Source organism: Anomaloglossus baeobatrachus, chromosome 1 (genome assembly GCF_048569485.1).
Source record: "Anomaloglossus baeobatrachus isolate aAnoBae1 chromosome 1, aAnoBae1.hap1, whole genome shotgun sequence".
Taxonomy (NCBI): Eukaryota; Metazoa; Chordata; class Amphibia; order Anura; family Aromobatidae; genus Anomaloglossus; species Anomaloglossus baeobatrachus.
This window is the reverse complement of record NC_134353.1, coordinates 100493640-100514756: the sequence shown is the minus strand read 5'-3', so window position 1 is coordinate 100514756 and position 21117 is coordinate 100493640. Positions and strand designations below refer to the sequence as shown.

The 21117-nt window shown below is 43.1% G+C and overlaps 1 protein-coding gene and 1 long non-coding RNA gene across 2 annotated transcripts in view; one reads left to right on the top strand and one right to left on the bottom strand.

Moving 5' to 3' along the window:
• TBC1D19 (TBC1 domain family member 19) overlaps positions 1-21117 on the bottom strand; it is a 261587-nt gene that overhangs the window by 10191 nt on the left and 230279 nt on the right. Inside the window, exons 17-19 of the mRNA XM_075346943.1 lie at positions 13314-13423; positions 8226-8317; positions 4198-4313 (exon numbers count right to left, since the gene is read on the bottom strand). Coding sequence (XP_075203058.1) covers positions 4198-4313; positions 8226-8317; positions 13314-13423 — 318 coding nt within the window. The remainder of the gene's footprint in view (positions 1-4197; positions 4314-8225; positions 8318-13313; positions 13424-21117) is intronic.
• LOC142306455 (uncharacterized) overlaps positions 1-21117 on the top strand; it is a 111077-nt gene that overhangs the window by 15392 nt on the left and 74568 nt on the right. The window lies entirely within an intron of this gene.

Sequence of the window (21117 nt, the reverse complement as noted above, 5' to 3'; positions counted from 1 at the left end):
ACGCCTACGATGTTGGAGACATCAAGGAGAGCGCTATGCATCAGCCACTGTTGTCAACAGATAAGCCTTTGGTGGTGTTACAGCATGGGCAGGTGTGTCTAGTCACTACAGAACTGCCCTACACTTTGTGAATGACACAGTGACAAACCCCTACTACTGGAATAACATCATTAATCGAGTCATTGTCCATCTGCATGAACATCAGCGGCCTAATTTCATCTTCATGGACGAGAATGCTCCAGCTCATCGAGGTCGCATCATTAGGGAATGGCTGCTGGAGACTGGGATACCTTGAATGGAGCGGCCTGCACTTTCTCGAGACCTGTATGCCATAGAAAACCTACTGAATAAGCTGACTTGCCATGTAGAGGCTCATGACCCTGTACCCTAGAACTTCAGTGACCTGAGGGTCGCCCTTGAAGAAGAGTGGGATACCACATGCCTTAGCAGACAATAACTCGAATTGTGAACAGTATGAGATGTCATTGTCAAGCTGTAATTGATGCTGAAGGCCACATGGCAAGTTATTGAGACACTGACTTTTTTGGGGGCGGTATTCCCACCACAGTTGTTGGCTTTTGTTTCAATACATTGTCTGAGATGAAGATATCACCATTGCATGCTTCCTACTTTCATGATAAAATATGACTGTAGAGTGAACTTTTATAAAAAATTCACCCTAAAGCCAAGTATTTCTAACTTTTTGTGAGTGGTTTATAATATAATATAATCTGACGTATAATGTAAAGATAATAGTGACACATTATTCTTAATTATAATTTATATTTTAAAGCACCAATACTCCTTTTCCAATGCAATGTCTGACCTTGTCTGACACTATGAGTCTTCTGTTCCACTCCGATGTCGGAAGATGTTTTTTGTAAAACGTGTTCTGATTAGTTCTGGCTTTAGCCTGCAGATAGCATAGGTTGAACTATTGCAATTTGGATCGTAAAGGGATAATTCTAGAATGTTGTATATGTGAAGGGGATGCACATATATATAAATACAAGTGCTATAAACTAACTACATAAAGAGACTGGTACAGAAGGGAGAGAATCCCGCCTAATTGGCTTTCGATCTGCAGGGTACTGGAGAAGAAGACAATAGGTCGGGGTTTGGAGCTGCTACGGTGGTGGTGAGGTAGCAGCGGTGTTATTGAAGATTGTAGCCTTTCCTGAAGAGATGAGTTTTCATGGTTGAGTCTGAAGGTTTCAATCAAGGAAGACAATCTGATGTGTTGAAGTAGTGAGTTCCAGAGTATGGGGGACGTTTTGGAAAAATCTTGCAGATGGTTGTGTGAAGAACATAAGAGAGCGGAGGAAAAAAATAAGATCTAGTGGAGATTGGAGATTACATGTAAGGAGATATCGGAAGGTTAGGTCAAAGATGTATTGGGGAGAAAGATCATGGACGGCCCCATACTGTTACTGAGAGCACTTTCATTAGTTCAGGGCCATTAGACTTTGATCCTCATATTTACACATACTGGGGGTACTGTTTCTTGTATGTTCTACTTTCAATCTTAGTATTCTGAAGCATTAAGATTCTCCTTCACTGGACCTAAAAAGCTTAGGACAACTTCCGAAAAACAACCCCGTAGCAATATCCCTCTTGCTGTACAGCTGACACAATGCAGTTCAACAAGTGACGTTATTTAAATGTTTAGTAAATGCTCATCTTTCCTGTAGAAATCTATTTTGCCATTTTAGAGGAATCCATAGTTGAAATTATATGGGGTGGACCCTACACTTACCGTTCTCCTGTTGACTGACAGACCACTCCTGGATTTAATCAGCATTAAAGCATCTTTATATACCTGCAAATTGTTTATAGTATAAAACCTTGATCACAGGTTCTCTTTAAGCAATGAAAATAAAGTAAAAAAAAACCCAAACAAACGGAAATTTGCAAAAAAAATAAAAGCACAATAATATAAAAAAAATATATATATATATATATATATATATATATATATATATATATATATATATATATATCTTTTTATATATATATATATATATATATATATATATATATATATATATATATATATATATATATCGTCTGTGTTGCCATTTTCTGTGACTGGTAATTATTTTCTTATTTTTTCATTAATAGACTAGTATGGGGGCTTGCTTTTCTCACATTCAGCTAATGTTTTTATTGATACCACTGTTTTGATTTCTTTTTTTGCATTCTTGCTTTGACAAAAAAAAAAAAAATGCAAATTCAGGAGTTTTTAGTTTTTAACGTGTTTGAGCATAAATACATGGGATAAATATTTTAGACCGTACTGCCATTTTCTGAGATCCGTAACTTTATTCTTCCGTCCATGGAGTGGTGTCTGGGTTACTACCATTTTGTGGTACATGCAATATTTTTGGTTGTGTTTTATTGCATTTTTTGGGGTTGGTGTGGTAATTATGGCATTTCTGTAGTTATTTTAATGGCATTTACTATATGGAGTAAATCATTTTACGCTTTGATACATTGAACTTTTATAGATGGAGTCAATGAAACCTACAACTCAGTTGTATGAGGGCTTGTTTTAGGATACGCTCACACTGGACTGAGGAAAAAATTGCAGCATGCTGTGATTGTTTGAGAGTCTCGGATCACTCACACCTTTACAAGTCTATGGGTGCGAGTGAATCATCGGACTGCACTCCGATGACATCCAAGTGGAGAGCGATTTATGCACAGGCTGACAATAGAGGAGATGGAGAGATCACGCTCTCCCTCTCCTCCACAGCTGTGATCTGATCGCAGGATCGGATCACAGTTGCAGGACACTCCATGCTTCATAGTTGGGACAGTGTTCTTGGCATTGCACTCATTCTTCTTCCAAGCACAGTAAGTGGAGTTGATATAAAATAGTTCTATTTTAGTCTCATCTGACCACATGACTTATTCCCATGCCTCCTCTGGATCATCCAAATGTTTATTGGCGAACGTCAAACGGGCCTGGACATGTGCTGGCGTGAGCAGGGGGACCTTGCGTTCCCTGCAGGATTTTAATCCATTACGACATAGTGTGCTACTAATGGTAAACTTTGAGACGGTGGTCCCAGCTATATTCATATAATTGACCAGGTCTTTCTGTGTAGTTCTGGGCTGATTCCTGACCTCTCTCAGAATCATCCTTACCCCACAAGGTAAGATTTTGCATGGAGCCCCAGACTGAGTAAGATTGACAGTCATCTTGTTTTTCCTCCATTTTCTGATAATTGCGCCAATGGTTGATGCCTTCTCACCAAGCTGCTTGCATATTGTCCTGTAGCCCGTACCAGCCTTGTAAAGATCTACAATTTTGTTCCTGGTGTCCTTAGACAGCTCTTTGTTCTTGGCCATGGTGGAGAGGTTGGAATGTGATTGATTGAGTGTGTGAACAGGTGTCTTTCATACAGGTAATGAGTTCAAACAGATGCAATTAATACAGGTAATGAGTGCAGACTAGGAGCTTCTTAAAGAAAAAATAACAGGTCTGTGAGAGCCAGAATTCTTGCTGGTTGGTTGGTGATCAACTTCTTATTTCATGCAATAAAATGGAAAATAATTATTTAAAAATCCCAGTGATTTTCTGGATTATTCTGTCTTACATAGTTTGAAAATAGACCTAGGTCCATCTAGTTCAACCTTCCTCCACCAATTATGTTTTGTCTCTAAATCATTTATAACTGACAATGTTGTGTGTACTGGGGAAATCATCCAGCCCTTTTTTAAAAGCTGTCACAGTTGGATTTTACCTACGATAAAAATTACAGACCTCTCCATTCTTTGTAAGTGGGAAAACTGGCAAAATCGGCAGTGTATGAAATACTTATTTTTACCACTATACATGACAGTGAGAAGAGAGAACAATGCCACCTTCCAATGTATTGGCTTCATGGTAGTTCTAGCCCTGAACAGAAAGTTCTCCCCACAGAAATGTGCCTCTTCTGCTTTGCGGAAAATATAGTCCTGAGAACACTTGACTGGTAGAAGGAAGATGCTAAGGTGGTACATCCGATACATTTCAATAAATCTGCACAAAAAGGGAGGGAAGGTGACAAACTCTAGAGTATGAGCAGGAGAGGAACCCAGTACTGTGAACTATGGGAGACTAGAGTGCAGAAGAGGACAAGCTAGAAATACAAATTGCTTTAACTAGTTTAATTGATTTAAGGAGTCATTCGTTAAATCAATTGGCCTTACCCGCAAGTATCTCCAAAGAGTTGTAGCCAAGGATCCTATCCCACAAAAGGAGCAGCTGGTCTGTGGCCAAATAGCCAGAAAAACCTCGAACCATCCATTTAAATGATATCCGCAGCCTACATGACATAAAATAATATTATTACATATAAATATACAAACATTTTACTCAAATTTATAAATCCAGTGGATATAAAAAATATATACCGTATTTTTCGGACTATAAGACGCACCGGACTATAAGACGCACCCTTGTTTTAGAGGAGGAAAAATAGAAAAAAAATAAAATTAAAGCAAAAGAATGTGGTCATGACACACTGTTATTTTACTGCTGACAGTGTTACTGAGGTAATAATATCCCCAAATTCTGTCCTTATATCCTCCATTCTGGGTACCTTCCAGGTATATATGGCCCCTATCAAGGAATATGTATGTTCCCCATCATTATATGTGTGATCCTCCAATCTGGTGTGTGTGTGTGTGTATATATATATAGTTATATAGTGTGTGTGTGTGTGTGTATAGTTATAGTGTGTGTGTGTATATATATAGTGTGTGTGTGTGTGTATAGTTATAGTGTGTGTGTGTGTGTGTGTGTATAGTCATATAGTGTGTGTGTGTGTATATAGTTATATAGTGTGTGTGTGTGTGTATGTATATGTATATATATATATATATATATATATATATATATATATATATATATATATATGTGTGTGTGTGTAAATATATATGATCCAACCCCATCCAGGTGTACAGTAATGCCTATACTATATTATTTATTGCCTTACTTTTACTGATGTGATGCTCACCATGCTTCAGTTTGGTCCTGGCATTACAAACAAAGTCTCCCATATCTCAAGGACCTGCAGTGATGTAATGAAGAGGCAGGGCACTGTGCTGTTCTGAGCTGCTCTGGCCCACCCCTCTGCATTACATCACTGTAGGTCCTTGTCAGCTACGGGAGACTGATCCTTCCTCTGCACTAGAAACAAAGTGAAAGTAATTTGAGCCCTCAGCACAGAGCCTGCGGCTGTGCTGTGAAGGTATGCCGTGCTCTGGTCCGGACACTGCAGTGATCTGCACTTCCCCTGGGCCTGACATGACTGCAGCGGCACCCTGCTCCTGCCTCCTAAACAGCGGACACACAGTCTCCCCAGCCGCTGCAGGAAGCCGGTGTCTGGAGCTCCCACGTGTCTGCTGTTTACATTAAACAAGTATTCATTAGCTGCTCCTCACACCCGCTGACTGCAGAGAGAGGTGGGCGGGGAGCAGCAAATGAATATTCATTTACTTTAAGCAGCGGGCACACGTGGTTTCTCCAGCCACCGGCATCCTGCAGCAGCGACCCTCCCTGCCTCCTGTGATTCCACTGCATAGAGCTGACTCCCCACAGCTCCCTACCCCGCAGCTTCAGACCATAAGACGCACCCCACACTTTCCTCCCAAATTTGGAGGAAAAAAAGTGCGTCTTATGGTCCGAAAAATACGGTATATACCTGTTGAAATGTTAAAAAAGTTTTTGTCATGAAAAAATAATAATTTCAGAACTTTTCCCATCTTTTATGTCACCCAAAATCTGAACAAATGAAAAATAAACAAATATTTTGCAGTGGAAAAAAATAAAGTGGTTGCAAAAATATGAACATGCTTAAACTATTACTTTGTTGAAGTACCCTTTTTACTTACAAGAGCTTTTAGATTTTTTGGGTAGGAGTCTATCAGCATGGCACATTTAGAATTGGCAATCTTGACCCTCTCTTCCTTACATTAACGCTCCAAATCTCTCAGATATCGAGAGCATTTCATGTGTATAGCGCCCTCTCCAGGTCACCCACAGATTTTCTATTGGATTCAGGTCTGGGCACTGGCTGGGCCATTTCAAAACTCTGATCTTCTGGAGAAGTCGCTTTATTATTGATTTAGAGGTATGTTTAGGGTCGTTTTCATGCTAAAAGGTGAAATTCCTCATCATTTTCAGCTTTTTAGTAGAAGCCTGAAGATTTTGATGCAAAATTGGCTAATATTTGGAAATGTTCCTAATTCCCTCCATCTTGATTAAAGCCACAGTTCTATCTGCAGAAAAACAGTCCCAAATATTAATGCTGCCTCCACTATGCTTCACTGTGGGTATGGTGTTATTTTGATGAGACACACACACAGTGCACACCTTTTGGAATTATGGCCAAAAAGTACAACTTTGGTCTCATCAGCCCATAACACATTTTCTCAGATGCTTTTCGCAGACTTGATGTAGGTTTTGATATACTATAGCCGGGCTTGAATGTTATTCTTTGTAAGAAAAGGATTCCATTGTGCCACCCTGCCATTTTCTTGTCTCTTCATCAATTTTTGGGGGACCTGCAGTTCTAAGTAATGTAACCATTGTGCCAAATTTTGAAGTCACTTCTGGATGACCATCTTCACATAGTTCATAGTTGAAAGTTTCTTTTTACCCATCTCCTGACTGGTAAATTTCAACAATAAGATCCCTTTGCTGTGTTGTAAACTGTTTACAGACCATGGCTTTTGCTATAAAATACAACTAAGAAAATGTCAGGAAAATCCTATTAGAATACGCAGTTATTCGAAATCACTGCAAATTATGTCAGCTGTGCACTTACTACTATTTACCATGACCTTAAATATGATTTGCTAATTCTGAACAGAACCATATCCTCATTATAAGAGGATGTTCACACTTTTACAAACACATTATTCTAGTTTTGTCTTTATTTTCCCCCTCAAAATGACTTTACGCTGTTTCTCAAACAATTTGTACAGATTATGGGTGACTAACGGTGGAAAAAGTTCTGAAATAATTCTTTTTGGAAGGTTTTTCATTCATGACAATAACCTGGCATTTTAACAGGGGTGTGTAGATTTTTAAACCCACTGTACACTGATTAGCCAAAACAATTCTCTAATGTGTACTGCTCTTATGTAGCATGCACACAGAGCAATATACGGGCTCAATGGGGCTTCAGCACCCAAACTCTCAACAATTGGCAACTATGTGCCACGTCTTACATATAAGACTTCTGTTTTGGCCTTAGGGCTTTTACAGGTGAAAAACATTAAAATATGTATTTCATCTGTATAAAGCAAAAACAAGATTGAGTAATATGGCATGCATTTTTTTTCTTTGGGTTTTTCACTATACTACCTTTATGTTTACTGGCACCATTACACATCTAAAATTCAACATGTCTGCATTAAAGAGGTTGTCCACTTCTTTTACATTGATGGTTTGTCCTTAGGATAGGTCATCAATGTCTGATCAGCCGGGGTAGAATACACCGGACCTCCGCTGATAATCTGTTCTCAGTTCCGGTGACAGCAGCAAGATACCATAAATGCTCAGTTCTGGAGCTGCTCCATCTCCTGATAGTGCCCACGGCCGGGTACTGCATATCCGCCTCCCATGCAGATTAATAAGAGGCGGATATGCAGTACTTGGTCACGGCCACTATCAGAAGATGGAGCAGCTCCGGAACGGAGCATTTCTATCTGCCTGCTGCAGCCGATGGGACCGAGAACAGCTGATCGGAGGGGGTGCGGCGTGTTGGACCCCAGCCAATCAGACATTGATGACCTATCCTAAGGATAGGCCATTAGTGTAAAACTATTGGACAACTCTTTTAAATGACTGTTGAGTAGGGCTACATTGGCTGTACAAACTCTATAAATGCAAACCATCAGCACTGCTCCACATTTGTCCCTACATGTCCCATCTTATAAAAAAGGCTAAAAAAAAAAGGCAATAAAAGCAGCAAAAATATTGTTTTGGCTGTAACCCCAGCATCTTTGTGCTTTTAGGCTAACAAACAAAATGTAGTAAATACAAACACGTAATGTGTTTTCTTTCCGAATAAAGCGAATACCCAGTAATCCCCCCCTATTTGACCTATCTAGACTGTCTCAAGGTTAATCGGCCTACAGATCGTTAATCCATCAAGTCACCATGACTCAAGATCGAGCCGGAGGCTATTAAAAAAATATATATATAAAATTATACAAAAGCCACATACGGTTGTGCACCAATCTCCCGCAGATGATAGAAGAGTTGTGGAAGATGAGTCTGTAGAAGAGTCTCAAACAGCAGACACAGCGACATTATTCCCTATGTGAGAAATTGTATAATTAAACTGAGCGTACAGGCACCACAATAAAATCTGCTACCTATGGCAAATAAATTAGTTAATACCGCTGAAAAGAAAAAACTGAGGATGATAAAAGAGGATGATTTGCACCATAGCAATTGCAATCCTTCCAGTGACACTTAACGGGCAACCACCATTTTCATTTATAGTTAATAAACTAATACAATACATGAAAAAAAAATAACTTTGTAACATGTTTAATCTGAGAAATCAGGTTTTTCTCCTCCATTCTCAATTACTATATAAAAGCAATTACTGTAAATTGTGTATTTAGTGACTACAGACTTTCCCATAGGAGGTGACAGTTTGTGCTTTTTGACATTTTTGGAGAGGGGAGGAGGAGACAGGAGCGAGAGGAAGATACAGACATTCTGCTGCAAGTTCTCCTGAGACGACAGGTACAGTTCCCTGTTCTCCATAGAACTTCATAAGCACCATCTGTCATCTTCCATCTCAATAATGGGAAATCTGACTTTACTGAATACAGATTTTTCCCAGGAAATGAGAAATTGGAGACTGAAAGATCAGTCCAGGAAGAGTAAGAAGAAGTTTTCTTTCATAATAAGAAATATTGCAAAGTTTATTTTGAAGTTTACTATTGAAAAAAATATTATAGCGACTAGGGCTGAGTAGATCCGGACTGTAAAAGCCCGGATCCGCGCAGTTTCAATGACATCGCGGTGCCGGACCCGGGATTCCAGGTGCACGATTCGGATTCGGCAAATAAAGTAAAAATAAACAAAACAACAAATAAGCGTCAGTTTCATACTTACGAAGACTCTGTGTCATGGCGGCACACTGCTTCCGGGTCGCGCATTCACTTCCTGTACTGTGCATGCAATCACACAGCTTTCCGTGTTTTCCCTGCCCACCGGCCGTCATCTCGTCTGTGATTGGTTGCAGGCTGACGCACCCCCAGCCTGTGACAGTCTCTGCTACAGTCATCGCTTATCGCAGCTCAGGCTACACTCAGAGCTGGCAGTCTTCTCTATGGCTGCTCGCTCTGAGATGTAGCAGAGCTGAATGTGTCGTCGTGGGACGTCGTGTGGATTACGCCGGAGCTGGAGGGGTGTGTTGGGGGTTAATAAAGTTGTGAAGGAGGACATGTTTTGTACTTTTTTCCAAATAAAGGATTTTTCTCTGTGTCTGTGTTTATTTAAATTCATTTACAGGTTTGTGATGCAGGTATCTGATAGACGCCTGTGCCATCACAAACCTAGGGATTAGTAGCAGTTCTGCGCCGCTATTAACCCCTGCTATTACCCTGATTGGTACCGTTCTATGATACAGGGACCAAGGAGGATCAAAAAATAAAGAATCCCAAATAGTAACAGAGTGGCTGCAACCTTAACGGATTGCAGACCTAATCCTGACACAACTAGAAGTAGCCGTGGGACGAGCCTATGATGACCTAGTCGTCTCTACACAGCCGGAGAACTAAATATTCTCACAAATAGAAATATAAGAAAGCTAATCTGCCTCGGAGCAGTCCCCAAAGATAGATAGATAGCCCCCCACATGTAAAGGCTACGATGATACAGAAAAACATAATACAAAGCCAGAAAAGACAGATTCAGCAAAGGTGAGGCCCAAAATATCTTTATAGAAAAGGATAGGAAGGTGCACTGTCTGCAACCGTAAAAAAAACCCCTAATAAATACCAGCACTTCTGATATGGAAAAATCCTGAGGTCACACAACCTCTCCCCCACTGAATCAGCACTCAAATGTTACTGGGATCCAAAAACACTAATACAGATGAGGGACTGAATTAATACCAAGCATGACAAACACAATACCTTGCAGAATCATGGAGCTAAGTATACAGACACTCCCAGCAGGGAATGATCCCATTCCATCAAGAACTCCACAGAGACAAAATATGAATCAAACATTAGTATTAAGCAGAAAAAAACAAGAAAGTGGAAAACAAACGACAGCAGTACAAAACCACTTACCTGAAAGGAGTTCTGGTGGAGAGCAGGGCTGGTTACAGAATGTCCTTAACACACATGAGACCATTAAGCACCAGCAAGTAACAAGAGAAAACTACTCAGTTATACAGCCCAAGTCTGACCCTGATTGCCAGTCCTCTGCAGGTGTGTGACTTTCATTCCACAAATCAACTGCACCACCAGCACTGACCACAAGATGGAGCCCCAAGCTGGAAAACGTATTCACAACAGCACCGCATCAGTCCACTAGGAAGAGCCGGTAATGCACCGGGATTGTCACATGTAATAGATACGGCAATACCGGGCGGCTGCGGCCTGAGAATAGCAGCCCCCAGCCGGCATTATCATGGCTGGGGATGAAAATTGGGGGGGACCGCACATCGAAAGCCGCATGCGGTTCCTCTTTTGATACACTGCCAAGATAAGCACAGGGCTGGGGCACAAAAACAGCATATAAACGTTTTTTGTTTCTTTTTAATTTATGGACCAAGGGATGTAAATTTGGTGATTATTACATTTTTACACCATATTCCGGCACTCAATCTACACGTTCTAGTAAAAAAAAAAAATTGCAAATTTCAGCACCAAATGTGCACCTCCTGGCAAAAAAAAGCAGCAAAAAATGCGTCAAAACACAGCGTTTCTTTTGCCAGGAGGAGTAGATTGGATGCAGGAATATGGTGTAAAAATTTCAGCACCAAATTTTCATCCCTTGGCCCAAAAATAAAAAAAAGAAAAATTTCTGCCAGCAAGTGGAAATTTGGTGCTGAAATCTGGTGCAGACGATTCAGCACCAAATGTGCACCTCCTGGCAAAAAAAACGCAGCAAAAATCGCCAAAAAATAACCGCGTCAAAAAAACGCGGCAAAAAAATGAGTCAAAACACCGCGTTTTTTTGCCATGAGGTGTACATTGGATGCAGGAATATCGTGTAAAAATTTCAGCACAAAATCTGAATTTCTTGACCAAAAAAACTGTGATTTTCTGCTATGAGATGCAGGTCTGTGAACTCAGTGACCTCCACGTGAGATCAGGTTACCTTTGATCACAGAGGAAGGACCATGGGAACCTCCAGCTGTGACCGCAAATGACCTGAGTGACGTCACTGCTCATTGCGCAGCTCATTCATTCTCTGGAGCTCATAGTGAGTGGTCGTGCTCTATAGCCTCTCTCTGTGATATTCAGATGTAGTAGAGCTGAAGCGGCGTGGGACCTCCTGTGGATTACGCCGGACCTGGAGGGCTGTGTTGGGGTTATTAAAGTGGTGAAGGAGGGCCCGTGTTTTGTACTTTATTCCAAATAAAGGATTTGTCTCTGTGTTTATTTACATTCATTTACAGGTTTATGATGCAGGTATCTGATAGACGCCTGTGCTATCACAAACCTAGGGTTTAGTAGCAGCTGTGCACTGCTATTAACCTCTCATTCCCCCATTGGCACCGCATCAGGCCACCGGGAAGAGCCGGTATCGCACCGGGATTGTCACATCTAATAGATGCGGCAATGCCTTGCGGCTGCGGGCTGGAATACCAGCCCCCAGCCGGCGTTATCTTGGCTGGGGATGAAAATTAGGGGGAACTGTACGTCGGATTTTTTTAAATTATTTATTTAAATAAAAAAAAAAAAAAAAGCTGCATGCGGTTTCTCTTAGACCGGGATCACACATGCGAGGGACTCGCGCGAGTCTGCCATTGCATCACCCGTCAAAGCCTCGCATGTGTGACTCTGGGCACAGATACAGCCCGACAGCTGGGGCTGCAGCCCCGGGTTATATCTGTGCTGCCGATTGTTTATTTTTTTTACCACGATACTGACCTGCACACACATGGTCTGCTTTCCCCGCCCACCGGCCATCCTGGCGCCTGTGATTGGTTGCAGTCAGCTGACACACTGCCACTCAGGATGGGGGTGCGTCTAGCTGCAACCAATTACACGCGCCGGTGGGCGGGCAAAACAATGAACATTGAATTGTCGGCTCCGGAAGGGAAAAGCGTGACCCGGAAGGAGTGTGCCACCATGACAGCGCCTCGGTGAGTACACCGCGCGTGCTCCTACCCACCCCATCCCCTCCACAAACGTTTTTAATCTCCGGATTCCGGTCCCCATTGACTTATATGGGCACCGAATTCCAGAGCGGATCGGACTCTTTTTAAAATCTGGCACTGATCCGCCGGTCCCGGATTTTTGGGCGTTCGATCAGCTCTAATAAAAACCTCTTTGTTGCTTTCCACTGGTTTATGTTTACAGGGCTGCAGCAGTGACGTCACCTGACCAATGCATCCTCGGTGATGTTGGGGTTAAATGGCAAAAGACCACTGAACCCAGTGATTGGCTGCAGTGGTCGCTTGTTGTAGATGTGACATCACTGGTGCAGCCCTGTAAACAAATACCAGAGGAGAGCAGTCACAACAGGCAAGTTATACTTAAAGTTTATGTTAAAGCACCACTCTAGCTTTTTTTTTTTTTTTTTTTCTTTCTTCATTGCAGCTCTGGATTGGTGCTTGCTTCAAATCTGAGGTCCCTGACCCTAGTATCATACTTTACCGCCACCGTCATCACCTTTTTTGCCGCCACTCCCATAAGTATCCAACAGTTGGTGACCTGACGGCTTCCCCAGAGTTTCATGGAGAAAGTTGGAGTTCACTTTTCAACACAAGTTTATGAGAGCCTCACTCTTTGTCTCATAGGTTTACATTGAGTGCATGTGACCGTTAACTATGACTTCTGGCTAGTCAGACGTTGTGCTCACAAGATGACGCTGTGGGTACCGAGCAGTACTGACAAAAGGTGAAGATGCCAGCCGGTAAGCCTAAGACTACAGTCAGGGACCTAAGATTAGAACCACCACTCCAGCACTAAAAAAAAAAAACACCACCAAAACAACAACGCTGGAGTGGTGCTTTACAGCATAAGCAGCCTTGTGTTAATATTTAAGGATACTGGACAACCCTTCTATAGTAGTATGAAATGACAACAATGCCAGATTAATTTTGGTAACTTACCGATATATGAGAGGAGATTGAGTGGAGCCTGAAGAAGTAGCGAACATACATCTCACGGAATACTTGATACAATTTGGCCGGGTCATGATACAAAAAACACAAGGGTGCAACTAAAAAACAAAAACAAAACATTAAGAGTCATTTAACATGAGTACGTGAAGAAGCAAGACTGAAGAATCGCAAAAAAAGTAAGCCAAATAACAGGTCATCCAGGCTTCCAGACTATATTTAGTTAATTCAGTTCCAGAAACCTATGCTGCATAGTAATTCATGTTATGTATTGATGGAGCTCCGCTTTATCACACCTCTATGGTTCTTTCACCCCATTCCGTGACATTTTATATTCTGATTATATGCTGATTTCCCAGCATCAAGAATATAAAACATCACTGATCTCATGTAATTTCCCCCACAGGCTTGTACACTGCATTAAGGCACGGCAAGGCCCAGTAGGAGGAACGACTGGAAACATACAGATAGCGGGGGAAAAAAAGGAGACCCGCTGCTGCTGGGTACTGGAGCTCAGCTTCTATTCTTTTCCATAGGGGCTAATCTGTAGTGCATGGAGGAGACCCCTATACAGCAGGACAGAGCTGTGGTATCCCACTAAGTACACAGATTACATCTGCCCACTGCTGGAACTGGCAACAGCCAACTGGTGGGGGTGCTGGTGTCTGACCCCTACAGATCTGAAATTCAAGACTTATAAAGATAAATATCAATATCAAATTAGAGGATAACCCTTTTAAACGAGTGATGCAGGTATAATTAATAAAAGAGGGTTGCAAAGGAGTGTTAAAAAAATGAATACAACTTTGAAGGGAAGATCAAACTGCCCTAGAGGCAGCTTTAGTGCGTGGGGTGGAGGCGGCTGGCACCAATTTAAGAAATAGTCCCATTAAGTTTCTTATTGATTACATGTGTGAGTATATGCCTGTAATGTAGTGCGAGTGTATTATATACTCACTACTGCTGCTCTCTCTGGTGTCCTGTGCCACTCCATCCCGCTTCTGAGTGATGTCATCACAACTGCAACTCTCCGGCTCACTCTATGCTGTATACCTGAGCCGGAAGTCTCTTACAATGTACAGATGTAAATGTAAAATGTCCTAACTCCTGACACTTCATGGACTTAGATTGTAAAAGTCACTTCCGGGTCACACAAACCAGAACAGTCTACAGAGCAGTGACATCACTTAGAAGAGGAGCAAATTGTGGCTGGACACCGGAGAAGCAGCGGGTAGGGGAGTATATTAACACACTCACCCTACATTACATCCACATACACACATTAAATTAATTAAACCAAAAAAATAAATAACTTATTGGGAGTGCTGCTTTAAGGAGACTATAATGCATATTGAGAACTAGCTGTAGTACCTGGCGTTGCCCGGGATAGTAACTAAGTTTCTCTCTGTCTCTCTCCCACTCCCCCTCTCGCCACCAAAATCATATTAACTGACACATAAGCTTCTTATACTAAGAATGTCCTTTATTGCCTATAGCAACTAATCGGAGCTCCTATTAATGACCTGTAGCAAAATAGAAGCAGAGCTGTGATTGGTTACTATAGGCCACTTGATAATTATGTAGGATTACTGTCAAAACCAGCCAATATATTAGCTTGCACATCCAAACAGTTTCTGTGTGTGTGTCTCTTTCTGTGTGTGTCTCTTTTGGTGTGTGTCTCTTTCTGTCTGTGTGTGTCTTTTTCTCAGTATTTCTTTCTCTGTGTGTGTTTTTGGGTGTGTGTCTTTTTCTGTGTATGTGTCTGTTTCTGTGTGTCTCTCTGTGTGTTTCTTTATGTGTGTGTCTATCCCTGTTTGTGTTGCATTCTGTGGGTGTCTGTGTGTGTCTCTTTCTGTTTGTGTGTGTATCACTTTCTCTGTGTGTGTTCCTCTCTGTGTGTCTCTTTCTTTGCCCATAATAGGAATCTATAATAACAGATCAATTCCCAGTTCCATTGAGTTTAATGTAAGCAGGTTTTTTGTCGAATAACTGTAAAGCATAGGGTTACATTTTCCCCTCAAAACGTAGTCTATGACATTCCTTGAATGAAATGAGGAGGCTGTGCAAACTTTTGTGATTGTAAATGCGACAGTGCGGATTCCTTTAGCGGACATACACTTAGCTTTATATATTAGATTTTAAGGAGCCAGTTAACCCGTTAATGTTCCATGCTGCTGTATTAAAGCATGTTGTTTTTCCTAGCTCAGGAGAGTAATCTTATGCATCTTCACGTTTTGTGAGTATATATAATACTTTTGTTGTTGTTTTTTTGGTGATTTTTAGGGCAGATTATTACATTTTTCATTTTTTACTAGAGTACAATATCGAGTAGAATATTGAGAAATTACAGACTAGTTTTCAGGATTGTTCATTTAGCATCTTGCACCAAACTACCTCTCCCACGCATTATTTTCAGATTGCAATGTATATATATTGGAGACCAAATATCTCGGCTTTATTGAGTTTGTGCTCTGGAGCTGAAGAAATCTCACTACCAGATTACATTTTCATTGATCTGCAGACACTTTGCTTTTCTATTGTTTTACATTTTGTTTTAAAAAAAATTCCCAGATTATGTCATAGACAGGAAAGTCCACAGATCTGCACATAATCATTTAATCTGTAAACCATTAATCTCCAGTGTGTTTGTAGTTCTGACACCTACAAAATGCAGGAAGAGTGTGAGCTCTTAAACAAACATTCCCGGTGCCAAGGCCTTACGTATGTGTCCGGCACAGGAAAGCTCCTCAATTAAAATTCACAACCAGTTCTCGCAAGAAAACATCATATGATCAGTTGCACATTGATTTTTTTTCCCCCTTAGATATATTTGTTATAACCTGCCATGACTGGGTTTATGAGACTTTTTACGAGTCAGATTTCAGTCTCTATTTTCATTTTCAGTCATTTGATGGCTTAGATAAAAATATTGTGGAACATTTATTATTAGCATCTAATTTGGACCAGACAGGGAGAAGATGAACCAAGACTATCAATGTTGTGACCACGTCAAGAAATTAGACACCTTGTGGTTTGTTATACCACCTCTTGGTTGGCTTACTTTACAGCATTTATTTGCTAAAAGACCATAAATACGAATAAAAAAAAATCTGGAGTTTTTAATAGAATCTTTAGCCAGTCCCATCCATCTATCGTCTAGTAAACTTGTAAGCCCTAAATCCTATCTGTACTATATGTACTGGAGCTTGCTTCTAGAATTACATCACTGAGGATAACCACCTCTGTGATACACATCTCCCCTCCATGGCATGTCTGCAAATGAAAAAAGGTCCGTGGAGCCTCTGTTAGGAGTCTCGACACAGAAAATAGCCAGATATCCCTTCGGGAAGGACCTAGCCAAGGAGTGGCTCTTTTGAAGGAGAGCACCATAACCACCATTATTAAGAGGCCCTTTTAGTCACTATTTAACTCTTTGATGAGCTTAAAGATATGACAAGGGAAATACCAAGGCCAGGTATCCATCCACAGACAGCTGTTTCGAGGTATTGCCCATCATCAGTGTGGAGTAGGATTCTGGCTAGGTGGGAATAATGAATAGTAGACCAGCAAGACAAAACAATCACTGATCTCGGGGAGACCAGCCAGAGAAAACACTGCTGGCAGACAGCAAAGGCGCTCAACACAGTGAAATGCTAGGTGCATTGCCCCCCGGGAAGTATGCAAATAAAAAAAACAAAAAAAAAACATCTCCCCTAGATCAGTGATTGTTTTGTCCTCCATGACATCTCTGGCATCCCCATCTTACAGCACATATTCCAAATGTATTTTTCTTTCAGTACAGCCATATGGGAGCTAGTTTTTTTGCAGGACAAGATGTATTATTAATAGAAACTTTTAATGTACCATATAATGTGGTGAAAAAAAAACCCAGAGGCAAATTTTTTATGGGGTGAAATGTTTAGATATGGGACGGCGTAACAAACTGTCATCAATTGTCAAAATGGTGTTTTCTAGGTTAACCCCTTCAGCCCTAAGCCTATTTTGACCCTAAAGACCAGGCCATTTTTTGCAATTCTGACCAGTGTCACTTTATGAGGTTATAACTCTGGAACGCTTCAGCGGATCCCGGTGATTCTGAGATTGTTTTTTCGTGACATATTGGGCTTCATGTTAGTGGTAAATTTAGGCCAATATTTTTTGCGTTTCTTTGTGAAAAAAACGGAAATTTCGCGAAAATTTTAAAAAATTTTGTAATTTTCAAACTTTGAATTTTTATGCTCTAAAACCAACGAGACATATGACACAAAATAATTAATAAATAACATTTCCCACATGTCTACTTTACATCAGAACAATTTTGGGAAAAAAAAAAAATTTAAGGAAGTTATAGGGGTTCAAAGTTTATGAGCAATTTCTCATTTTTACAACAAAATTTACAAAGCCACTTTTATTAGGGACCACATCACATTTGAAGCGATTTTGAAAGGTCTACATGACACAGAACACCCAAAAGTGACACCATTCCAAAAACGGCACCCCTCAGGCTACTCAAAACCACATTCAAGAAGGTTATTAACCCTTCAGGTGCTTCACAGTAACTAAAGCAATGTGGAAGGAAAAAATGAACATTTTACTTTTTGCAACAAAAATGATAATTTAGCCTCAAATATTGCATATTCACAAGGGTAGCAGGAATAAATGAGCCCACAAAATTTGTTGGGCAATTTCTACTGAACACGCAGATACCTCATATGTGGCGAAAAACCACTGTTTGGGCGCACGGCAGGACTCGGAAGGGAAGGAGCGCCATTTGACTTTTTTGAACAGAAAATTAGCTGGAATCGTTAGCCGCACCATGTTGCGTTTGGAGAGCCCCTGAGGTGCCGAAACAGTGGAGCTCCCCCACATGTGACCCCATTTTGGAAACTAGACCCCTCATGGAATTTATCTAGATGTTTATTGAGCACTTTGAGCCTCTGGGGGCTTCACAAAAGTTAATAGAGTTGAGCTGTGAAAATAAAAAAAACATTTTTTACCACAAAATTGTTACTTCAACCAGGTAGCTTTTTTTTCACAAGGGTATCAGGAAAAATTGCACCATAAAATGTATTGTGCAATTTCTCCTGAGTACACAGACACCTCATATGTGGTGGAAATAAAATGCTTGGGCGCACAGCAGGGCTCGGAAGGCAAGGAGCGTCATTTGACGTTTCAAACGCAAAATTGTCTGGGATAATTAGCGTATTCCATGTTGCGTTTGGAGACCCCCTGAGGTGCCAAAACAGTGGAGCTCCCCCACATGTGACCCCATTTTGGAAACTAGACCCCCATGGCATAAAAAAAAAAAAACAGCGGCAGATGGGGGGGGGGGTGTGCGGCCGATGGGGCGGCGGCAGATGGGGCGGCAGCAGATGGGGGGGCAGCGGCATATAAAGGGAGCATCTGTGATTGTGAGACGGCGGCTGGGATAGGGTGGGGGCGGATGGGAGAGGGCGCAGTGGATGCAGGAGCGGCAGAGGATGGGGGGAGGGGGGATGGGGGGGATGGGTGGGAAGGGGAGTGGGAGGTGAGATTGGGGATAGTTACCCTACAGGATGGATCTAGGCAGCTGGATCACAGGAGATGAAGGAGGCAGCAGATCGGGGAGGGTTAGAGGTGGGAGAGGGAGCGCAGCGCAGATCACGGAGGAGACAGGTGAGCAGAGCACAGATCACGGGGGTGAGAGGTGAGGGAGAGCGGAAAGCAGATCACGGGGGTGAAAGGTGAGGGAGCACAGATCACGGGGTGACAGGTGAGGGAGCACAGATCACGGGGTGACAGGTGAGGGAGCACAGATCACGGGGTGACAGGTGAGGGAGCACAGATTACGGGGTGACAGGGGAGGGAGCGCACATCACGGCGGTGACAGGTGAGGGAGCGCACATTACGGCGGTGACAGGGGAGGGAGGGAGCGCACATCACGGCGGTGACAGGGGAGGGAGCGCACATCACGGCGGTGATAGGGGAGGGAGCGCACATCACGGCGGTGACAGGGGAGGAAGCGCACATCACGGCGGTGACAGGGGAGGGAGCGCACATCACGGCGGTGACAGGGGAGGGAGCGCACATCACGGCGGTGACAGGGGAGGGAGCGCACATCACGGCGGTGACAGGGGAGGGAGCGCACATCACGGCGGTGACAGGGGAGGGAGCGCACATCACGGCGGTGACAGGGGAGGGAGCGCACATCACGGCGGTGACAGGGGAGGGAGCGCACATCACGGCGGTGAGGGGACGAGCAGCCGATCACGAGGGAAAGGGGCCGGGCAGCAGATCAGGGGGGACCGGTGGCACTGTGGCAGATGGAGGGCGGCGGCGGATCGGGAGGTGTGGGGGTGAGGGTGCGGGCAGCAGATACGAGGGGTGGGGGTGCGGGTGGCAGATCGCAGCGGAGGGCAGCGGCGGCGGCGGATCGGGAGGTGTGGGGGTGAGGGTGCGGGAAGCAGATACGAGGGGTGGGGGTGCGGGTGGCAGATCGCGGCGGAGGGCAGCGGGGCGGCGGATCGGGAGGCCGGTTTCATACAGTGCAATGGCAGCGCGGCAACTTCCGGGTCCCATGCTCCGGTCTCATAACAGCATGGGACCGGAGCTTGTCGCCCTGCCATTGCACTGTGTACACTCACTGTGCTGGCGTGCTGCAGGGACGATGACGGGGGCGGTCACCGGCAACAGGTCCACTGTGATTGGAGAAATCGGTCACAAGGCCGATCTCTCCAATCAGAGCTACTGGAACTGGGGGAGGGTGATCCAGTGAGGTCACCCAGCTCCAGCCAATGGCCAGTGCTATAGCTGCACTGGCCAGGGCTGGATTTCAATGTTTCAGTCACTTTAAGTGGCTGGAACATTACAGTGGCTGTGATTGGTTGAGCGGCGTTCGTCAGCCAATCACAGCCTCCGTAGGTCCGGGGAGGAGGCACCACCCCTCCTGAGGTCAGGTACAGGTCCCCCCTCCTCCCCGAATCTGCGGTTTATGTTAACCGATCGCAGTCACCGGAGGCTCCGGTGCCGCGATTACGCCATGACGGAAAGATCCGTCCTTGGTCGTTAAGGCCCAGGGCACCATGACGGATCTTTCCGTCCATGGTCGTGAAGGGGTTAATGGTTGATTGCTGCCATGTTTACATTTGCCAACGACCAGAATAAGCAAGCATAGAAATGCTCGCAACCCAAAGTAAAGGAATAAAAGGTGACTAAATAATAATATGCACCTCAAAATAAGGCTATGCTCATATTGTTATGATCAAGGACCGCTATTCTCTTCTCCAGAGTTTCACAGACCTGGCCTGGTCATGTCAGGGGTTAACTCCCATCAGCCTCATTCTGGTTTCAGGAGACACTATATATGGTCTCTTAACCTGCATTGCTGTGCTGGTTATAGTTTTGCTCTGCAGCCTGTGACTAGCTCTGATGAGATTTCCTGTTTGAGCTGACTTTTTATTACCGTGCTCTGACTTGTACCCTCCCCCGTTCGTCTGTCTATCCCAGTCCCTGACTTCCCACTCCTGTCTGTTGTTTGTATTTCCCCATACCTGATCTCCTGGCTTCCAACTCGGTTCTATTTTCTGGCTTGATTTTTATACTCTCTTTGCTGTGACTTGACTATCCTGGCTAGATCCTGACTGTTTGACTACTCTATTGCCCCCTGGTGGTTCGCCTGTGAACTGCCTGCTGAAATAACTCAGCTGTACTTCAGCTGCCTTTCCGGTACAGTGTTACTTTGACTCTCCTTCACTACTCTGCTGCCACCTAGTGGGGAATACGCTGAACTACGTCTCACTTGCCCTTTGTACAGCAT